The 21,716-nt window shown below is 38.0% G+C and overlaps 1 protein-coding gene across 1 annotated transcript; it reads right to left on the bottom strand.

Annotated features, from left to right (window-relative positions):
• Nucleotides 1–5,833: 5,833 nt before the first annotated feature.
• LOC140158933 (aquaporin-3-like) lies at nucleotides 5,834–21,716 on the bottom strand. Its single transcript, XM_072182216.1, has 7 exons — nucleotides 20,848–21,716; nucleotides 13,570–13,696; nucleotides 11,615–11,752; nucleotides 11,327–11,445; nucleotides 10,593–10,810; nucleotides 9,691–9,824; nucleotides 5,834–8,317 (listed from the first exon to the last, which is right to left on the bottom strand). Exons 1-7 carry the CDS (start codon nucleotides 20,950–20,952, stop codon nucleotides 8,235–8,237), a joined length of 924 nt encoding a protein of 307 aa, XP_072038317.1. The 5' UTR covers nucleotides 20,953–21,716; the 3' UTR covers nucleotides 5,834–8,234.

The raw sequence follows: 21,716 nt of genomic DNA, 5'->3' as shown, positions 1-21,716 counted from the left end.
GCCGGATAATGGGCGAAAATAGTGTAAAATACCATTTTTTTGCGCTACGCGCGCACATCATCCCAATAAGGCCCTTTTTGGGAAGCTCGAAGACATACAGTCTCTATGTATTGTATGATGCAACTGCAATTTTTTTCGTCTGTGCCCCAAAAATTTTATTTTGCCCCCCCCATACCAAGAAAGCTGGCTACGCCCCTGATTACAAGTCGCTATATAATTATACTACAATTGTTTTAGAGTAGCCTATGCCAGAAAAATGAATGTATGGTCATTGCAATTATTGCTCCAAGTTCCTTTTCTGTAGGCATAATTTGCTATACACATCACATCACAAAATGTAAGGGACCGTTCACAAGCACTTGTTAGTGGGGCATGATGCAAAAAAATTGTTATCGCAACATTTTTTCGGGCCTCCCTTTCAGATCTCAAAAATTCCAGGCCCCCTCCCCTTTTTTGACATGAAAATTATGGGTCAACCCAATAGAAAATCATATTAAACTCAATTTCCCCTGAAAATTTGTTGTCATTTTTTTCAATCCCTCCCCCTTTATGATGGTCTAAACTTTAAATGCCCCCCCCCCCCCTTTTTGCATCACCCCCTAACAAGTGTTTGTGAACGGTCCCTTAACCCCTCTTTATTATATACGAGATCAAAATGAAGCTCAGTTTGTTATGTTTTATAAATTCTGGTACGTGATTTATAATAAAAGCCCGAACTTTGTTGCCATGATGCCCATGATGGTGCGGGTGAATGAAAAAGATGGAAATTTCTAAATCTGCATCTTTATCATTCGGTGACTCACCACCATGCATAAGCGCCAATCCAGCTTGAAATTGGGAGGGGCACAATCGACCTAAATTGTCCAAAAGTGGCTGAAAACTACAAAAATTGGCAACTTTGCCCCCTCCCCGGAGTGACGCCCATGACACCATGCATGACAACAATTCTTCTGAGGCTGTTGACACTAACACTAACAGGTTATCAAATACGGGTGTCAAATGTGCAAATAATTGGTCTTCTTTTTTGAAATTACACTTTTTTGCGAGGGTTGTGGGTACGGATTCGCTTAAATGCACAAGTGGACTTAGGCCCCCGGATTTTCTGGCTCAGAACGCGGGTTTAACCATGGACGTACTAAATAATACGTTATACGTCCATGGGGAGGGGAGGCCACCCTCTGGCTCGTAGCCTAATCGCCCCTGGGATTAAGTTACTGTCTTCCAAGAAAGGGGGTACGTACTTTTTGTGATGTGTTGAGATAGAAATAGCTTCCCGTTACCATAGTAGTGTGCAAACAATGACAGCCTTCGACCAAAGACTATTATGATGAAATCAAACACTCACGGTAGACAATTCAACTAAAAGGAAACAAAGTAATCAATATTGATAGAGTCTAACAAATTCAGATCGAGTAGCAGGTCGACCGACTAACATGACAGCCGACCGGCTTCCTTCTTACTTTAGCTTCATTACCTCCATGGGAAGGCAAGGGACATTGTTACCAAATAACAATTAGACTGTGACGTTTTCTACTTCTGGATCTGGATTTTGTTCCTGTTATGTCGGTGGAAAACCCAGTAGGACTAGGACTATATGAATCGTCGTTAGTGGAAGTCAGACCGTGCCGTGAAGTCGGTAAAGTGACAATTGCTCATTATAATATTATGAATTATCGGTGAATTGGGCCTGCATGACAAAGCAGAAAAAACGTTCTTCCGCAACAAAATGATGCAGCTGAAACACTGGCTCAACTCGGCTAGCTTCGGCTGGGCCGGGTGTAACAACATGAAATAGGCCTATAGGCCTACCCATCTCCATTTCGTGGTTATAAATCATGGATTGAAAACGCTTCAATATGCAACGAATACCAACGTGAATGAGCTACTGACAATCACACAACTCTTGATATGGTAAAAAGGTGGATCAAGCCCGGTTTCCGCAATACTAGTGTTAGTAAAACGAATAGAGAACTGCAACTAGGTGCTATGACATTTCCTGGTGCTGCTCAGATGAAAAGGAATAAAGTAGGGCCTGCACCAGTTTCGGCGACATCAAATTCCGAAAATGCATCGCCAGGCGGTCCACGTTCGAGAGAAATACAAAGATCAACGTCAACGTCACAAGAGAAACCAGCAAAAGAATACGTTCAAAGTATTGCTAAAATGATATTGGCCCAAACTTACATACATGGTATAGCTATTTTGCCAGGATCGCCACCAACTAGCCAATATATTCATAGAAAGTAATTTGATTCATCGCAGTCCAAACGCTAGCTCGGACGCAAAAATTGATGAATCTTTACGTCATCTCCATGATGATTTGAATTTTTGCCATGATTGTGTAAGGAAAGTGATGCGTAGCAAAATAATGGTGCTATTATAGAACCGCTCATCGATTTCAGCTTCACAGAGCACAGTTTTACAACTCAATTTACTCCAAAAGACCATGCATATCGATTGTCGCTATCTGTAAAGTATTTATAAGTTACATCCTAAACTTCAATGCAAAATGAATGATTTTGTGCAATTCTATTTAAATGTGTGCTCCCAAATTTCTTCAAGAATAATCTGCATGACTGATGATAACAGGGATGAAGAGTGTCTTCAGGCATTGAAAAGGGAGCGACAAGTCACGATCGATTTCATTGGTCAGCTTTGAACTCAACAATGCACTCGCCATAGTGTAGCGACTGTATAAACAAGAATTCCTGAAAAAAATTGGTGTCAGTTCCAATTTACAATGTAATTATTATTTGAATGTAATGTTAAAGATGGAATTGCATGAGAAGTTTTGCACTGCAACACTGACAGGAACATTTAGTGGTAGTTCATTTATCATTAAATAATTATACACTTACATACGTGTTTGGCGCAGCGTCAGCCTTCTATTCTAGCTAAAAACGTCAAAATAAAAAATATGCAAATGAGGGGTAGCTAATTTGCAAATTTTGCGAAAAAAATCACATGGGATCTTAAGACTGCCCCTTACCACCATCCCACCAAGTTAAATCTCTATACGCCTCGCCAGATCCAAAAAATGGCAAAAAGCCTTTTAAAAATAAACAAATATGCAAATGAGGTGGCTAATTTGAATATTTTGCGACAAAAATCACGTGGGATCTTAAGACTGCCCCTTTTCCACCACCATGCCAAGTTACATCTATATACCCCCTACCAGTTCCGAAAAATGGCAAAAGGCGTTTTTAAAAATAAAAAAAGGGGAAATGAGGTGGCTGATTTGCATATTTTGTGACAAAAATAGCATCTGATCTTACCCCACCAAATTACATTTCTATATAGTTCCGAAAAATGGCCAAAAGCAATTCGACAAATAAAAAAAAATAGGCAAATGCGGTGACTAATTTGCATATCTTGCGACAAAAATTGCATCGGATCTTACGACTGCCGCTTACCACAACCTCATCAAGTTACATCCCTATACGCCTCACCAGTCCTTCGAAATGGCAAAAAAAAAACACCCAAAAACAATAAGTTAAATTTGCAATTAGCTACCTAATTTGCGCCAAAAATTGCATCAAGTCTTAGGGCAGCCACTTACCACCACCCTACCAAGTTATACCCCAATACACCTCACCAGCTCCGAGAAACTGCCGCTTACCACAACCTCATCAAGTTACATCCCCATACGCCTCACCAGTTCTTCGAAATGGCAAAAAAACACCAAAAACAATTTTAAAGTTAAATATGCAAATTAGCTACATAATTTGCATATTTTGCGCAAAAAATGCATCAAGTCTTATAGGGCAGCGACTTACCACCACCCTACAAAGTTACACCCAGATACACCTCACCAGCTCCGAGAAACTAACCTGGAAGCCAACAGGCATTTAAAAACAAAGTTCACACAATACAAATAGGCAATTTATAAGTCATTTTAAATGATTTTAAATGTGACGTATAAAATTTGTCTATAGCACAGGGAGATATAAAATGTAGGGATTTGGGTACTATTTGTTCAATTTTCACAGAAATTGAAGGATTTGACCGATGTTTTTTGTTTGTCTGTTTACCTGGGTCGCTGAAACAAAGAATTATATCAATTAAATCACCTAATTTATAATTAATAAAGGACAAAGAAAGATAAAAGCAAAAGTATGCTTCATTTTAGTTAAAACAATAGTAACATCCCTGTTGTGTACAAAAATATAACTCTATACGACAATGCAAATCAGGATCAATTCAGGGACTTAGTGCACAAGCAAATGTTGAGTATGTAAATTAAATGGAACAGCCAAAATGCCAATGGGTTTGTAATTTAACTAGAACAGCCTTAAATTGATATCGATATTAATATTGACGTCACAGATTCGATTTGTCACGTGATCGTCAAACCTGTACTAAAGGTGTCAGTTCTGCAGGAACTGACACAAAAACATGATGGAAACAATATCAAATTATGACAATATCAAATTATGATTTAAATTCGCAAATTATTTACAAAATTAGTAATAGAACACTCTTCATTTTTTTTCGTATCATCACAATTAAAAATAGCATATAAAAGGCGAAGAAAGCCTGTGCTGTATCTGTCAAAGTAAAAGTTATTTAAAGTTTAGGGACGAAATCAAAACTCGACCGGTGGTTGACCGCCGGTTCCCTATTCTAAACAATGGTAACCGGGCGGAACTGGCGGTCAACCGCCGGTCGATTTTGATTTCATCCCTTAATGGTCGGAAAAGGGGATATGATCGTGCACCCTTGGAAATCAACTTCTAACCAACTTCAATGCCAAGCTGAATGCCCTATATTGTCGAAAAACAACCATGCAGGTTTCTCACCGAAAATCCATTTATCGATCGAACTGGGATTCTCGATTCTCGCCGAGAAACCAGTGTTTTCAATCGAAAAAAAACCCCTGGTTTCTGTATAGAAACTTGATATATCGCCGATAATCCAGGTTAATCGATATTGATAAACTTGGTTTCTCGATCGAAAAACCTCGATTCTCGCCGAGAAATCCGGTTTTTCAATTGAAAACCTGGTTTATCGAAAGAAACTTGGTATATCGACGAGAATCCAAGTTTTTAAGTGAAGAATTGGTTTTTTCGATCGAAACTACCAGGTTTTTCGATTGAAAATCTTGGATTCTCGGTCGAAAAACCTGGATTTTTGAAGGAAACTGCATGGTTATTGGTGTATCGCCGATAAACCAGGTTTTTCAATCATAAAAACTTTTGATTCTCCATCCTGGTTCTCGATCGAGAAACCTGGATTATCGCCAAGAAACCTGGTTTTTCAATCGGTTTATCGATACCTGTTTTTCAATCGGTTTATCGATATCGGTAGAAACTTGTATCGACGAGAATTCAGGTTTCTCGATCGAGAATCGGTTTTATTTAATACCTGTTTGTTTGTTTTTTTGGTTTTTTTTAAATTATTGAGCATTTAGCCTGCTATGGCGATCGAAAAACTTGGATTATCGCCGAGAAACCTGGTTTATCGATCAAAAAACTGTTTTCTCCGGCATTCGTTGACAAAGTAAAAAATGTCCCAAGGGGTCAACAGGGTCAAATTTCATACAGCAGGGTTCAAATTTCAAAATTGCTCAAGTTTTGTCAAAAAGTGTTCCTTGGTCAAAAAAATATTCACATGCTTTCAAGAAAACAAAACACCAATTAATGTATGCTTTCAATGTGCACTTACTTACTGACAGCCCCTCGTAATATTGCAGAATTGTCAAAATTCTTACGGATGAACTTACATACAAAACATTTTACAACAACTCTTCTGGCGGGAAATTTGAATCAAATTATAAAACACATGTTTTTGTAAAAGTGTTTGCCCTTATACTGTACGTACACTTCACAAGATGTCACCTTTTGATAAGAATTTAATAATCTTTCAAGTATTACAAAATTACAAAAACAATTTTATTATATTCATGTTATTATATATACATAAAGATAAATACCCGGTAAATAATGTAACTTGAATATCAACGGACCTCGATATCACAGTTGTAGATCTGCTGATGCAACTATACATTTTCACAATTTCTATATTTTTTAAACTTTATGGAAAAGAGGAAAACATTCGATTTTTTTTAAAAGGTCATACAGCAAATCCGTTTTATACATTTTACAATTAGGCCTATATATCTGTAGGCCTAGGCTAACAATAGGTCTAATCTGTTTCCAAAATTTCACTTTTTGAAAATGTGTATCAAAAATTTGTCAACTTTTATATTTGATCCAAAATTGCTCCAGTCTCACTGAAATGCCCCATACGCCCCCATTTGGGCCTTATCACCCTTATGACTTACTTAAAGGATTTTCGACAGTTCTGCAGTATGATGAAGAACCCTTTTGGAACCCTTTTTCAGAATATTTTTAAGCTTATAACATTCCAATTTGATAGCATATGTTCAACCCTGAGGTTTTAACAATTGCACATTTTTGATTCATACAGAACCCACCAAACACAAAACATTTTAGAAAGAATGTTTAAATGTCGGGCTGTATAAAATTAACGTTATAATAACATTCAAAAACATTTTTAAAAACTTGCTGCAAAATATTTTAACATAAAAGTGTTTGTTAGATATTATTTAAACGTTGTAAGCGTTTTTATTATTGTTAGATATTATTTAAACGTTGTAAGCGTTTTTATTGCATGACCTTTATAACCCGACATTTAAATATAATGCTATTAAAACGTTTTTACCAAAGCCCAAAACACATTAAAAGGAATATTTCGTGATTCTAGCATTCTCTTTCCATGACATTTTTCAGTAGATATCCACGAAAAAAGCTTATTCCCAAAATTTCAGTTGATTCCGATTTTGCGTTTGCGAGTTATGCATGATTATGTGTATTACACTGCTCCGTGGACAATGTGTTGTAATTTCGTTCTGGTACAATGTATACCAGAACGAAATTCAAATTTGGCGATATGTTTGCTAAACGAGTTAATCTGCAAGAAATTGTTTGCACATAAACATTATGTAGCCAGAGGTTTCCAGTGGTATAAAAATCTCAACTTTTTTTTGGAGAAAAGTGGGGGGATGATGCTGTGGATCACGAAATGCCCTTTTAAATAACGATTTTAAACATATTAAAACATTTTTGTGTTTGCTGATTGGAATGCATGCAGGACGATGTTTCGGTCTTAAGTTTTTTGTAGGACGATTTTACTCCTTTAGGTCGCTTTTCCCATTTTTTTTACTGTTTTGAGAAAAGGAGATAGAAATTCCTATGGAATTTTAAAATTTTAATTACTGACTGCAAAACCTCGAGTATTGAAATTAACACCGTCGGTGTTATCATTGAGAATACCTACCACACAAATCGGCTTTATTTTCAACACCTTAAGACTTGTGAAAAAACACACACCAAAACACCCCCGTTGCAGGGCCGTTGATTGCCTTCATAAGCTTCACATTATCACATACAATAAGAGGGTGATATAGCCCCTGGTTGCGAATTGGATAGGGAGCCCATTTAAACAAGTGTATACGTGGTGTGACCCTATTAGCATGATTAGTAGGTATAGGTTTAGGGTTAGGAAACTTATATATATAATTTAATTAAATTGAATTTCAATTCGAATAAATTTCTTTTCTTTTTGATAAGAGCTAGGAAATAATAATGGTAATAAACTTATGTAATAAAACTGAACACCGTGGAATCTAGCCTCATACTAATTATTATGTACATGACGTATGCAATGCAAATGTTAACTACGGAAAAAATACCGCCCGGGATATAGCCCGACGTCTTTGTTGGCGTTTTCCTATACGACAGACGTTTAGGGCCCTTGATTTTCCGCTCAAACTATATGCGATTAGACGTGACGGAAAATAATTCGCTGCATACATGCTCTGTCGTCACAGAAACGCCTGCAAGGCGTCAGACTATATAATACGATGGCCTTTTAGAAATGGCCTGTCGGTACAAAACCCTGTTACAGTATCCAAATACTTGCTGACTCGACAGTAAAAAAATCTTCAGCAGTATTTTGCTGGCACTTGCATTTGTTTTCACGAAGTATTTTGCTCTAGTTCTCTTCATGACTTATATAAATGTCCATATCGGGTTTGAAGCGAAACATGTTAAAGGTACGCCAGCTCTCTCTCTCACTCTCAAGAAAGCAAAATACACGAAGGAATCCATGTATTCGTGGTCTGTCATTGTCTGTGAAAGTGATGATGTATACGTTGTGAAGTCATATCCTTGTGTTGTTCCTGTTGCCGATACAGGGCCAAGTTCTTCTAATTAGCTCGAGCCCACCTCTACGTGATCATGGTTTTGATTCGGATCAATTTTGACATCTTCTTTGGTTGCAACCTTTTCCATTCCTATGCAAAAGAAAGGAATTGAAGAACATTTTAGTAGCTTCCTATATCTTACGCACAACGTTTAGTTTGGTCAAGTAACTTATAGTGCTATCGGTGCCCGATAGGAACCGATGGCGCTTTCTATCATACTCTGTACATTTACACTTTGCCTGGGGGAGGAGGCGGGCACAACGTTTAGTTTGGTCTTATTATAGTGCTATCGGTGCCCGATAGGAACAGATGGGTCTTTCTATGATACTCTGAACATTTGCACTCCCCCGGGGAGGAGGCGGGCACATTTTTGGTGGGTACGCTTTCCCGGAGTTTTGAGGTTGTGGGTATTCAATAGTATTTGAGAGCTGACGGTGTATCGGGAAAAGGGCATCTTTCGGAGCTGCGAATGGTCAAAATCAAGGGTCTTTCCTAGCTTTCTGATTGAAAATCGCCTAGAAAAAATGTGAGGAATAAGCAATTTAGTGGTCTTTTAGAGATAAAATTATCAAAGAGCTCAGCTGGGAGTTGCGCTGTCCAAAAACAGGGGTCTTTCCGTGGGAGCATACCCGTATAGTGCCTCCTGCATTTGGGGGCAATGAGCTTTCGTTCTTTATTTAAATAAGAAACTATATAGCTAACGATAACACTTAGGCTACACTATGCAAAATGTTAATTACTAAGCTGAATACTCGATCGCTGAGCGATTGCGATGCACCACTTTTGGAAAGCGATGGGCAATCCCCGAATTTTGCGCTTTTGCATTTATACCTATCATGGTAGTCGCGAATGCAGACAACAATTAATATCAAAAGGCCACACAATACATATTTAGAACATCCATCATGACTGCTGTCAATAATTACTGCTTTTAATTAATTCATCTCTGAAAGTTAATGATCGAGAAAGATACATTAATTTAAATAATCGATCCAGTTGGATGATGTGATTGGTTGATGCAATTCACGTGACAAGCGACATCGCTCGGGAGTTGAGATTTCTTCAACTCCTACAAAAGCGACGTCGTTTTTGCCTCAGCGATTTGTATCGATTGATCGGTTTGACGCTCTAAAAACGGAAATAAACACTGCCCATGTGTAAGAATTTTTGAAAAAGCGATGAGTATAAATTCATCTTTATACTTGATATAATTTATTAAATCTCCCGGGTATGATCCACACACGGGGGTATGATAGAAAGAGTCATCGGTGCCTATAACAGGGACTTTTTTTTTACCACTGATTTGAGATGCAATAAAATGGTAAAACGCCTGTTGTGATGAAGTCATCTCCGTAATGTACATTTGCATGTCATAGCCTAAGTGCATCCACACTCCTATACAAAACACTAACACTATACAAACCTTTATACACACCTAACGCATTTAAAGTTCATCAACCTACCATATGTTTCAGCTAAAGGGGGTTCTTCGGGTGAATGATGTAATTCGATGAAAGAGATGTAGATGATAGCACCAGCTATGGCACCTAAGATTGGCCCTACAATTGGAATGATCCACCAATGTACGTCATTATATCTGTAGAGAAAGAAGAGCATCGAGAAAGAAGTTTCTATATATCAAATCTGATTTAACTGCATTGCTTCTTTCGTTTAATCGAACACAAAGCACGGGGACATTACATATTGACCATGTTGACGAGGATCGTATCTCTCAATGAGTTCTATCGCGGTCGCCCTAATATGCGCAAAGCGCAAGGCGTTCTACCGCGGGACTGCCAGAGCCACCTTCGCCCTGATCTGTACAAAGGGTTCTGCTGCGGGACTGCCCCTTGCCCTGATCCGTACAAGGGGTTCTGCTGTGGGACTGCCCTAGGAGCCATATTCGCCTTGATCCGCACAAAGGGTATCGTTGTGCTGCGGGACTGCCCTGAGAGCCACCTTCTCCCTGTTCCGCACAAGTGGTTCTGCCCTAATGGCTACCTTCACCCTGATCCGCACACGGGACTGCCCTTATCATCTGATCATGGATGATACGTTACTAGGAGGTAGTTCGACAAAATGACATTGTTACCGTGTCGCGTTGTCTACGCTGTCTAGGTGCAAATGCTGATTCTGCAACTTATAAACGGCATAAAGTAATTCCGTTGTAATACCCATTCAAACTCGCGCGGCGCGGTATGCTCCTGTAATACGGACAAGCAATGTTTGGTAAATATGATACGGGCTTTAAGCAGCGATGACATCATTCGTCTTCGCCTAGGGAGGACTTTACTAAACTTGGCATAAACCATGGACTGTAGAAATTATTAATAATAATATTTCTACAGTGCATGCATAAACTTACACCCAAATCTCAGGTCCGTATCCAGCCACAGCCGTGAATAATCTTGGTCCAAAATCTCTTGCTGGATTAATGGCATATCCGCAGTTGTAGCCAAAACTCATGCCAATTGCTGCTACTACAAGACCAATGATGAACGGCTCCATACCTTTTGGAGGACTACTGTTACGCTTATCGATAATGGCCATGATACAAAGCAGAAGTAGGGCTGTGCCAAATATCTGTAAAGAAAGAATGAAGTATTATTATTGCCAAGTGAGTCCAACTTTTCCATCTAGTAATAAGTTGATATTAGTTTACATATTATAGAACTGAAACCATCCCACATCTCTAAAATTACTTTCTTTATTATTCGCCTAGCTTCTCCCCTTCTCTTCATCCTATTCTTCCTCTTATTTTTCGTACCCTTCTTCTCATTTCTGTCTTCTTGTACCTTTTCCTCCTTCTTCTCAATTTTTTTTTTGGTATACGCGTTCTTCTCTTTCATCTGCCTCTCCAGTCCTTCATACATAGCCATCACTCACCATGTACCAATGGAGTAAGTGACATTGTAGCTTCCTGCATTTCTAGGAATATGTTGAAGTGTCCTAGATGGATGTTTGTTTGGTTTCATCATGAAAAATATTTATGGCGCGATGGTATCTCTGGTCCAGAATACTCAGCAGCGGAATGCTAATTGCGGCAGTTTCTGTGTGAATAAGTTATAATTTGGATACTCTTTTTGCAATCTAAATTACCTGGTCACCAAGTCCACTCCAAATCGATAAGTAGTCTTGTGGATAGGTTGCAAAGATACCTGCCGTTGCATTTTCCCCTACGACCTGCCGCACACCCCCGTCAAATGCGTTGATTGCGTCTGCAGATGAAAACCATGAAAATAATTATTCGCCAATCTTTCTCCTATATCCAACACAACTATTGCACACATAGTAGCCCACCCACAACCCTTGCTTTTTGGCCCTCTTAGTTCTCACCAAGAGACAACCAAGCCAATAGTTTGGAGAAATTGGTCATGCAATACCTACCATAATAAACACCAAAGACACTGGCAGCAGCAAGAAAAGCACCAATCATTTGAGCACCAATGAATAGCGGAACTTTAACCCAAGGGAAACGACCAATCGTTGCAAAGGCAATAGTTACCGCTGGATTTATATGAGCACCTGAAAAATTCAAACATAAAACGAAAGAAGAAAGGAAAAGTTGGGGGTTTCAAAACTGTTTTTAAAATGTTGTGGAACAAAATAAGTTATCGTTAAATTATAGCGAAAGCAATGGCTATATTTAAAAAAAAATAGGCGCGTTAATAAACATGTGCTCATCTAGCTGAAGTCCGCTATCATGCTTGGACCGTGTCCACCCTGTCCACCCGCTTAACCGCTTGCCAGGGCCGGATTTACTACAGGGCCAGATGGGCCCGGGCCCAGGGCCCCCAAATTTGCCCTGTGCAGTGTGCATCTTCCATTTTAGCCGAAAAACACCATGTTTTGGGCCAAAATAGGGTACAAAAATTGCAAATTTTTGCGCGCTTCGCGCGCACTGTCTTCATATAAATATAATAAAATAATTCAGCTTCAATTTGGGCTAAAATAGTTTTATATGTCCTAATAGAATCTATAAACTTGGCCACTTGAGTGCACATGCCTTCCTCGCGGTACGTTTGGGGGCCTCCAAATTTTGGCCTGGCCCAGGGCCCCCAAAAAGGTAAATCCAGCCCTGCCGCTTGCTACACCCCTATCGGTACTCCTTCTAAAACCAGACCATCAGGTATGTGATAAGTACTAAGTGCCCGATTAATCTGGGGATTCCCCCAATATAATAAACTTTCTCCACGGATGTAGTGGTGTCAACCTGGATCCACCAAAATGATCATTCGTAACCTGCACAAAGGTATTGCCACATTGCTGAAAAGAATTACGCAAACTAAAAGTTAAATATTGATCCAATATCCTGTCGATTTCGCATAACGTTGTGAATGGAAATATTCTTTGCACTAATAAACATGATAAATGAGATGGACGGTGTCACTTGTGGTGACATCATGTGCATATTCCAGTACTTAATGGCGGAAAGGCTGAAATGCGTTTTAATGCAGAGACGAATACACTTTAGTCCACATGTCGCGATGCGTTTACAATGGTCTCTAAATGGTTTCACTGGTCTCTAAAAGGTATCAGAAAAACGGTGGCGGAGAAAGATTCATGGATGTGTCGGATGGCAGTAATTACACAGGTCCTTCTCGGTCTAATGGACTTTAAAAATGTCACTTTCTAGCCTACAAGGCATCGGTTGACCTTGAATCGCACCAAAATATTGTCTTGTGTGTTCATAATGTCCTTTATAAACTTACCACGTACCTTCATTGTAGCAATTAAAATTCTGGAGACGTCCGATCTTTGACTGATATTTCCGTCCATTCACTTCTTTCGTGCAACTGACCTTCTTGCGTAACCGTTTTCCTGATACCTTGCAGAAGGGGAATTTGCATGGATATAGGGCCTACAATGCATGGTGACTGTACCCTGGGGACTGTACATTTATGATTTCTGAGAACTGATTTGTTGAAAAATATCCAGGTCAGAAAGTGAGTCACTCAAATCTAAAGGACCTTTCCTTAGAAATTAAAAGTCCGTAGCACACGTGCCTCGTCTCAAAGTTATTAACATTGATGTCCATTAGGGGTGCATGTAACCGGCGTTACATGCTGTGGAACAGCGTGAGAAACCGGCTCCAACCGGACAGAACCGCCCGGAACCGCCGGTCTAGTTTTGATTTCATCCCTTATTGAATATCGTATCATATGACTTTTGTAAATGACTGAACCAAACCAAAATGACAACCCCAATGAACCCAGGATTATATACATTTGATTGGATGAGGCGCAAAATACTTACTGCCACTTGTTGTTCTTGTATAAACATACCAAATTATTGATATCCCCGCTAAATCCGCCACTAAATCCGTACATTTGTGAATTTACCTGTAACTCCTCCACAGCAATACACCCCAAGTGTGACAGCCAAGCCCCAGCACCAGTTTATCGTGAGAAACCCTCCTTTGGCTTCTCTGCTGAGAACCACCTGGGCAACAGTACCATCGCCAAAACTCTGTAAAGAACAAAGAGTATTTCAACATGGAAAATCACTCCTTAGTAACCCAATTTATAAATAATTTAAAAAGTAGTTGAAGTAAGCTATACCTTTAACAAATTTAAGCGGGGGATGATGCTGTCAATCGGGTTACGGACCTTTTAGGTTTCAACAACCTGTATACTGTTTAGGTGCAACGCTATACTGCTTGTATAAACACTCGCAATATCACGAATATTGAAACTCTGTCAATATTGTATACCAACGAACTTTTAAATGATTGTTTCCTCTATCAACTACAGGTACCGAATAAAAAAAACGTAGAACTGAACACCTTTCGGGACCGTTCACAAACACTTGTAGGGGGGGCTGATGCAAAAAGGGGTCCCTGACCATTTTCATTTAAAGAGGCCTTTGAGTTTACACTATAAGTGTGTGAAACGCCTATGAAAGCTAACTGACTCACGGGAAAGGTTTGGTTCGACTTAATCATAACTAGGACTGATTTTGAACCTGCAAGTTCCCATTCAATTCTAAACTGTTGACAGGAAGCCTCTCTTCATGTTCTAGATTTAAGTATTCGTAGAAAACTGGTCTGAATGGTCTGAAGTCACTCAAAAATTAATTAATTGCAGAGTGCAGACGTTAATGATCTGCTAAGACGTATACTTTTGTTTACTCACTAAATATAAATGAGTAAAGCATAAAAGAGAACGAGCAAGTGAAAAAAGATAGCCTGAAGTGGTTACTCTAATGCAATGAAATTACAAGAAACAAAATTGAGTAAATGTCACTCCGAAAAGAGTGAAATTCTCTATGGAAAGCGTGAACAAGGGCTGTAATTCACTCTCAAAAGAGTGAAATTCACTATGTAAAGCGTGAACAAGTGGTGCAATTCACTCTCAAAAGAGTGAAATGTCACTCCTTTACATTTAGAGAGTAGGCCTACCGTTTCTTTGTACGTCTATTACAAGAAACAAAATTGAGTAAATGTCACTCCGAAAGGATGAAATTCTCTATGGAAAGCGTGAACAAGTGGTGCAATTCACTCTCAAAAGAGTGAAATTCACTATGGAAAGCGTGAACAAGTGGTGCAATTCACTCTCAAAAGAGTGAAATGTCACTCCTTTACGTTTTGAGAGTAGGCCTACCGTTTCTTTGTACGTCTGCTGTTTTGTCCATGTCTGTCTTAGACCAAGGACGATTCAAGGATATAAAGCTACGCATTTTTGGAAAGGAAATAAGTCCATGAATCTTATGGTAACGCTGATTTAAACAAAAATGTTCAGGTTTTGAAAAAAAATAATAACATTTGTAAAAAAAAACCCACCTCTTTTTTACCCCAAATGTTTTGTGATAACATCCCGGGATAACATACTCTTGGGCCGCCTGCACATGTATACACCATCACCAAGGTATGCCGCACATGACACACAGAAGCTCACAGAATACCTGCACAGTACCAATGCTGCACTACTGCACATGACCCACCAGCAGTGCCAGTGGTACTGCACTGGTACTACACTGATACTCCCATGTTACTGTATAGTACCAGCCAAGTACCTTGGCGGCGGTGTTAACATGGTTAATATGTGCAGGCAGCCCCAATAGGACTCTTGTAGTGTACAAGAAATCGTTCCGTGTTTAACCATGATTTTAACGCGCTTTAGCCTCCTTTTGGAATGTTTTGCTTATTGCAAATTGTATTCTGATGTCACGTGATGTGTAGGGTGTAGTGCCCTTTTTGCTCATTTCGTGTCATAGAAATATCAATTTTCATGCTGTCGTCAGGTACTTATGACATAATTTTGTTTTAAGTGCATTTCGTGATGCTATCATAAACATCCTCTTTTTAGGGTGTGGCTCAATAGATATGCGCAAAAAAGGCTTATCTTCAAAATGTCATTTGATTAGGACATTGAATTTGGGAAGTTACGCATAGGCCTAAAAAGAATGGAACAGTGCCATGGAGCAGTGCCATGCCACTGTCTTGTAATTTCCGTATGTCGACAGATAGAATACAAATTGCACGGTATCTTTGTCAAACAACCGAATCTGCAAGAACGTTTAAGTACACCAATATTGTGTAGTCCTGTGTATCTGATGTTATGGAGTGAGTTGGGGGATGAGGTTGTGGATCACCAAGTGGCCCTTTAAAGGGGCATTTCGTGATCCACAGCCTCATCCCCCCACTTTTCTCAAAAAGAGATGTTTATATCACTGGAAACCTCTGGCTACATAATGTTTATGTACAAAATATTTCTAGCAGATTAATTCGTTTAGCAAAGATATCGTGAAATTTGAATTTCGTTCTGGTGCACCAGAACGAAATTACAACGCATTATCTATGGAGCAGTGTAATACACATAATCATGCATAACTCGCGCACGCAAAATCGGAATCAACTGAAATTTTGGGAAAACGTTTTTTTCGTGGATATCTAATGACAAATGACATAAATAGAGGATGCTAGGATCACGAAATACTCCTTTAAGCGACTGTTCCGTGCATGCGTGTGCCTGAAAGCTTCAATTACACAGACTTGGTTTGGTTGATTGACATAAGTTATTTTACATAGTAGGGTGAATGGATAAGTATTTGTAATCGTGAGTTTAATAAGATTTTGATATGTACTTAACATGAAAAATAACAGAATCGTATTGCTTTTGGATGACTTGCCCCTTTTTTTAAACGAAAGGTGTTTAAGTCCCAGATTTGAAGTGTTTAATTCCAAATTTTTGACCTATATCTAATTAGAGTTTTCACTCGTTTATTGAATGTGATACAAAGAAATTTGACCGGTCTAATGGTCTGATCTGATGGCAAGCACAAATAACCTTGTTTGCTCTTTTGAATTGAAAAGTAAAAAAAATACAATAAAAAACATAGATCCTACTACAGTGGAAAATTATCAGGACCTCAAAATGTAGTTCGTGTCAAGTTATCGGGATTTTTGATCAGATCAGGGTAACTACTTCAACTTTCACCAAATATAATTATTTTGATGCATTTTTATAACCTGTAATAATTTTTTGTCGTAATGTGTTGTACGAGGGTCATTCAATAAGTTCTATCTCCATTCTCAAACGTTTGGTTCAGCAAACGGTAGCATTCAAAACATTCCAATGTCACTCACAAATAAGGGCAAAATGTAGATTGATACCTTTTCCAGAGTTTTGTATAGGTGACATCCGAAGCAAAATAAGATTTGATACACCAAAAACCGTAAACAAATCGTAAAACATTTAAATGAAAATATGTTTCTATCCATCCTACGAGATTAGCTCGAGATGGAAATGTTATGATAAATGCCAACAGATAACTGAAACAACATCAAATAATGTAGCCAAACAGCAAGATGACCAGTAATCCAGTAAATAAAAGTGCATTTTAACTTTTAGATTTGATTACAGTTCTTGTCTGCTCTTATCTTATCTTTGCAAAAAAGCAACGGGTTTTTGTTGGAGTGAAGCAGCCTTTATTGTCATTTTACATAATTTGGGATCGCAGAACTTTTTGAATGACCCTCTATGCCTTCGGATACTTGAGGCTGGTCGCAATACCTACTCAACCCTTTTGTCTTTTGTCTGGCCTTATCCATAGATCGTCACGATCTATGCCTTATCCAGTTCCCTTTTAAATATATTTGTATTTTTATGTGTAGGTGTAGGCTATTTATGAATAAATTTCCAAGTTGTTAAAGGGAACGAAGCCATGACATGACCCCACGGTGTTTTGACACATAAAAATAATGTACTCTTGAATTTATTCATGTTTATGTATACCTCTTCACCTTTATCGCAAAGCAACGTTTGCACGATATTTGTGTGGGACCTGAGAACACATCAGACTCACTTTTGTTGGTCATTCGGGGGATTCGGGGGAAAAACGTTAAAAACGTCAAAATTTGCTCCTAATCAGACTCCATTTGGGGGAACTGCACAACACCCCCTCCCCACTTTCAATGTGCTGCGCACGCCACTGATCAGACTTATCGAATTGTAATCTGAATACGAGGAATGTCCTTCTGATATCTGAAATTCGCAATATAATATACATTTTATGGTAAATTATTAAAATTTGATATTGTTTATATTTTTGATATTTAATAGTCTTCGGAGTAAACTTTATAAATATCTAAATGTAGCTGGGATGAAAAGCCGACTATCAATTGAAAATGTTGACCTTTCATATTGAAGATATACATTTTTTCCCCAACAGACCTACATGTTTTGGTATTTGGGGCAAAAAATCTATATCTTCAATACGAAAAGGTCAACATTTTTATATGATGGACGGCTTTTCATCCCAGCTACATACACTTTAAGTACATATCATTAGATTTATTATATACAATTTACTTCGAGGACTGTTAAATTTCAAAAATATCAATTTTTAATCATTTGCTATAAAATGTGTATTATATGGCGAATTTCAAAAAATCAAAATCATTTGATATCAGAAGGACATTCCTCGTATTCAAAATGCAATTCGATATGTCTGATGTGCTCTCAGGTCCCATAAACTATCCAAGCCCTTAAGTTATTAATGGAATGAAGCCAAATCATGTACGCCACACAAAATAAATGTACTAGTACGAGGGACGGTCAATAAGTTCCCGCAACTATGGTGTATCTCCATGCAATGAATACAAGTTTGTACTTTTGTCTTTCAAAACAAATGTGTATTAATTAGTGATGTTGAATACTTGATTACGTAATGCCATTAGCATAAACACAATAGCGTATGGACACTGCCTGATTTATGGTGCAAAATAGTAAAGAAAATTTTGCGTGAAATTGAGGTATTGTTACTTAATTCCAAATATCTCGAGAATAAAAGTATGGAATCTGGCGCGGTTTTGCAACTTTGTAGATCGATAACATTGGGTTGATGCTATACTCTTTTTAAACCTAGTTATACCATTTATTTCATTAAAGATAAGGGATTATGTTGAATATCTTGAAAATGAATAGGATTTATCACCCATTCTTCTTTATATAATAAGAGATTGCAAGATTAATCGACAACAAAGTTTAACAAATGGTAGCTGGTTCGATTGGGTAACTACTGATAATTAAAAAGGGTGAAATCACAAACATTTCTTTCTTAATGAACCCTTTGTTTTCAAAAGGTCATGTTTTTAGAATTAAAGTATCGCACCATAGAGAGGCTCTGGATTAAATCAGAAGTTTGAATTTCGAAAATTATGTCTAATTTTAGCATGAGACTTAGTGTAGTAAAGTAAAATCTGACACAATTTATCGTCAAATTTGACTTGAAATATGTAAAGTTTTATAGGCATCTTGTCAAAATCGACTAGACCGTAAGAGCGGAGTGGACAAGTGCACACAATTTCATGATCGCTTACATGGCACGTCGTTTCGTGGTTTGATAATACATAAGCAGATAGAGACACTAGTGGATGAAACAGGTAAAAATTGGAGGGGGTGGGTAAAAACTCAACATATTATAATTGGCAAGTCAAAAAAAGGACTATAAAATTCCGAAACGCGACCTTTGTTTGATTAACTTAAACTGATTATATAATCTTATCGTTGTTCATATTTGGACATTTGTTACTTAGGCATTTTCATATTATATGATTTATTATTATTGTTTCGACTATAACGACCGTACTTTTTTCGGTTCGGGATGAGACCAAAGTCCAGAAAGTACTAGTATTTATAGTATTTATTATTTATTTATTAAAGTAGATCGTGTGCCATGTACCACGACCACACGCCCGCCGTCAGCGTACCTCACTTTATAACTACCTATTTTTCTTTGAAGAGTCTTGGTCAGTTTTAAAACTATATTTTTCATATCCCCGTCATGGATATATGTAAATAAGATATAGTTGAAAAGAAGAAGTTGCTATTAAATTATTGTATTCGCTTATCAGGTACATGCAGTGGGACGGTCATTGCACACTTGGTTATCTTTACAACTGTATATTTTGTTTTATCAAATGAGATGTTATTCAAATAATAGTACAAATAGTGATCAGATAGTATATGACCTACAAAATCAAGACTCGTGATGGGTGACAGAAACAGCAAATAGTAGGTATAGAGAAAGTCAGCATCCTAAAGTTAGTGTGGCACATCCCTGTGTAAACATTTTCGAAGAACCCCCGTGGTTTAACACATTCTATTCTATAGGCCGCCTCCTTCTTCATTACATTCTATTCCCGTTTGTTTCTGTTATTTTGCGTAAACACTATGTCACCAATAACAATTCTGTATAATATATCCTCTGATTCTTCATAACCAAAAGAAATGTTATTGATATACAGGAGAAATAGATTAGGACCAAGGATCGATCCATGAGGAACATCACATGATACGTACATGGACATAATGAAGAAAGTGAGAGAAATGAACGGGATATGAGCGTGATGATGATGAATTGAATAATAAACCGAAAAGATGACGCACTTGGACTCCTTTGCCGTTAAACTTCATGTGCAAATTGAGACCTCCCTCTTCTGATATCGGAACAAGGAATAAGGTTCCGTGGCCTTATTTGCTGGTAAGAATTTTACGGGAGGGCACATTTAGGTTGTGGTTGTGTAATTCAGGGAGCACACTGCACGGCGCCATTAGGCGAATCTTGACGGTATTTAGAGCTAAAATATTTTAGAGTTTCCTTCGAGGTATTAGGTCATACTCGTACCTTCATAAAGTAGTCGTTATAACAACGTAGCTGCCATAAATACAACATTTATCGCTACGTAAACAAATTTACGCGGTAAAAACATATATATAGCAAGGTCTTTTCCACTATGATTAGACGATATTTTATACGAACGCTCTTAAAATTATAATTTCCTATTTGACATTAAGGGCTCGGATAGCAACGTTTGCACAGTATTTTTGTGGGACCTGAGAGCATATCAGACACACCATGCCCAAATTGCATTCTGAATACGAGGAATATCCTTCTGATATCAAAGAGTATTTTTGAAATTCGCGATATAATACAAATTTTATGAGAAATTATCAAAAAGATAATATTTTGACATTTAACAGTCCTCGAAGTAAACTAGATCTAATAGCTGGGATGAAAAGCAGTCCATCATATGAAAAATTTTGACCTTATACATCCCCCAGACTTATTATCATATTATTATAATAAAGTTAAAGGGGTGGGTCCTATATACTTACAAGCAATACAAAGGTTCCGAGCAATTCCGCCATAAATTCCTTAACGTACGTATTGCGCACTCGACATTTGTCTGCAAGTTTATCTCTCCAATTTCTTCGTGCCATCTTCAAAGTATCTTTAATATCAAAGAGCTATATTGTCTGTAATATATTTCAATTTCTTACTACGATCCGGATAGTGCTGCTTTCCAATCGTTTTGTAAGATAGTGGTCCAAAGTCCAGTGTGAAGAAAAATAATTAAGCATCTCAAGAAGTTTAAGATAATTGCTTTAATTGCAAATTAATCATTACGCCAGGTTGCACTTGGTGAGATTCCTTGAAGACGTAGTCTGCAGTACACCTGTCGGCTGCTAAATAACTTTCTGGCCAGCGCTTGTGTCAGTACAGTATTACGATGACTGTTCGTTTAGTGCACAAGAATGAGGTCGCCGCGCATACCTCGACAAGAAAGTTAGTAAAAATTAGTGAGAAAATAGTAATGTTTACACCTGGAATGCCTCGTGTGTAAATTTAAACACTCAATAACAGCCCTACTTCTGCTTGGTAATTTATCATTCTGTGTTTTGAATAATATAAACAGCAGTATGACATAATAATGCGTGGATCATTATTTCAATTTGACTGCCCGGTCATAGGTCATTATTACGCGTGCTTCTTTATTATCTTGTCCCAAAATAAATTGTGAAGAAGGTATCAAGGAGAGATAATAGAGTAAACAATTCGCTCAAAGTTAAACAGAGTATAACATTGGACGAAATAGGCTTTTGGGTTGCGTCAAGAGAAAATCAGCAAACGGCCAGTCTCTCACTTATTTTGTGTCACATTGACAAATTGTAGGCCTCCTACTTGAAAAAAAAAGAGTATGGGC

Source organism: Amphiura filiformis, chromosome 8 (assembly GCF_039555335.1).
Source record: "Amphiura filiformis chromosome 8, Afil_fr2py, whole genome shotgun sequence".
Taxonomy (NCBI): domain Eukaryota; kingdom Metazoa; phylum Echinodermata; class Ophiuroidea; order Amphilepidida; family Amphiuridae; genus Amphiura; species Amphiura filiformis.
The sequence above is the reverse complement of the archived record's forward strand: the minus strand, read 5'-3'. Positions and strand labels throughout refer to the sequence as shown.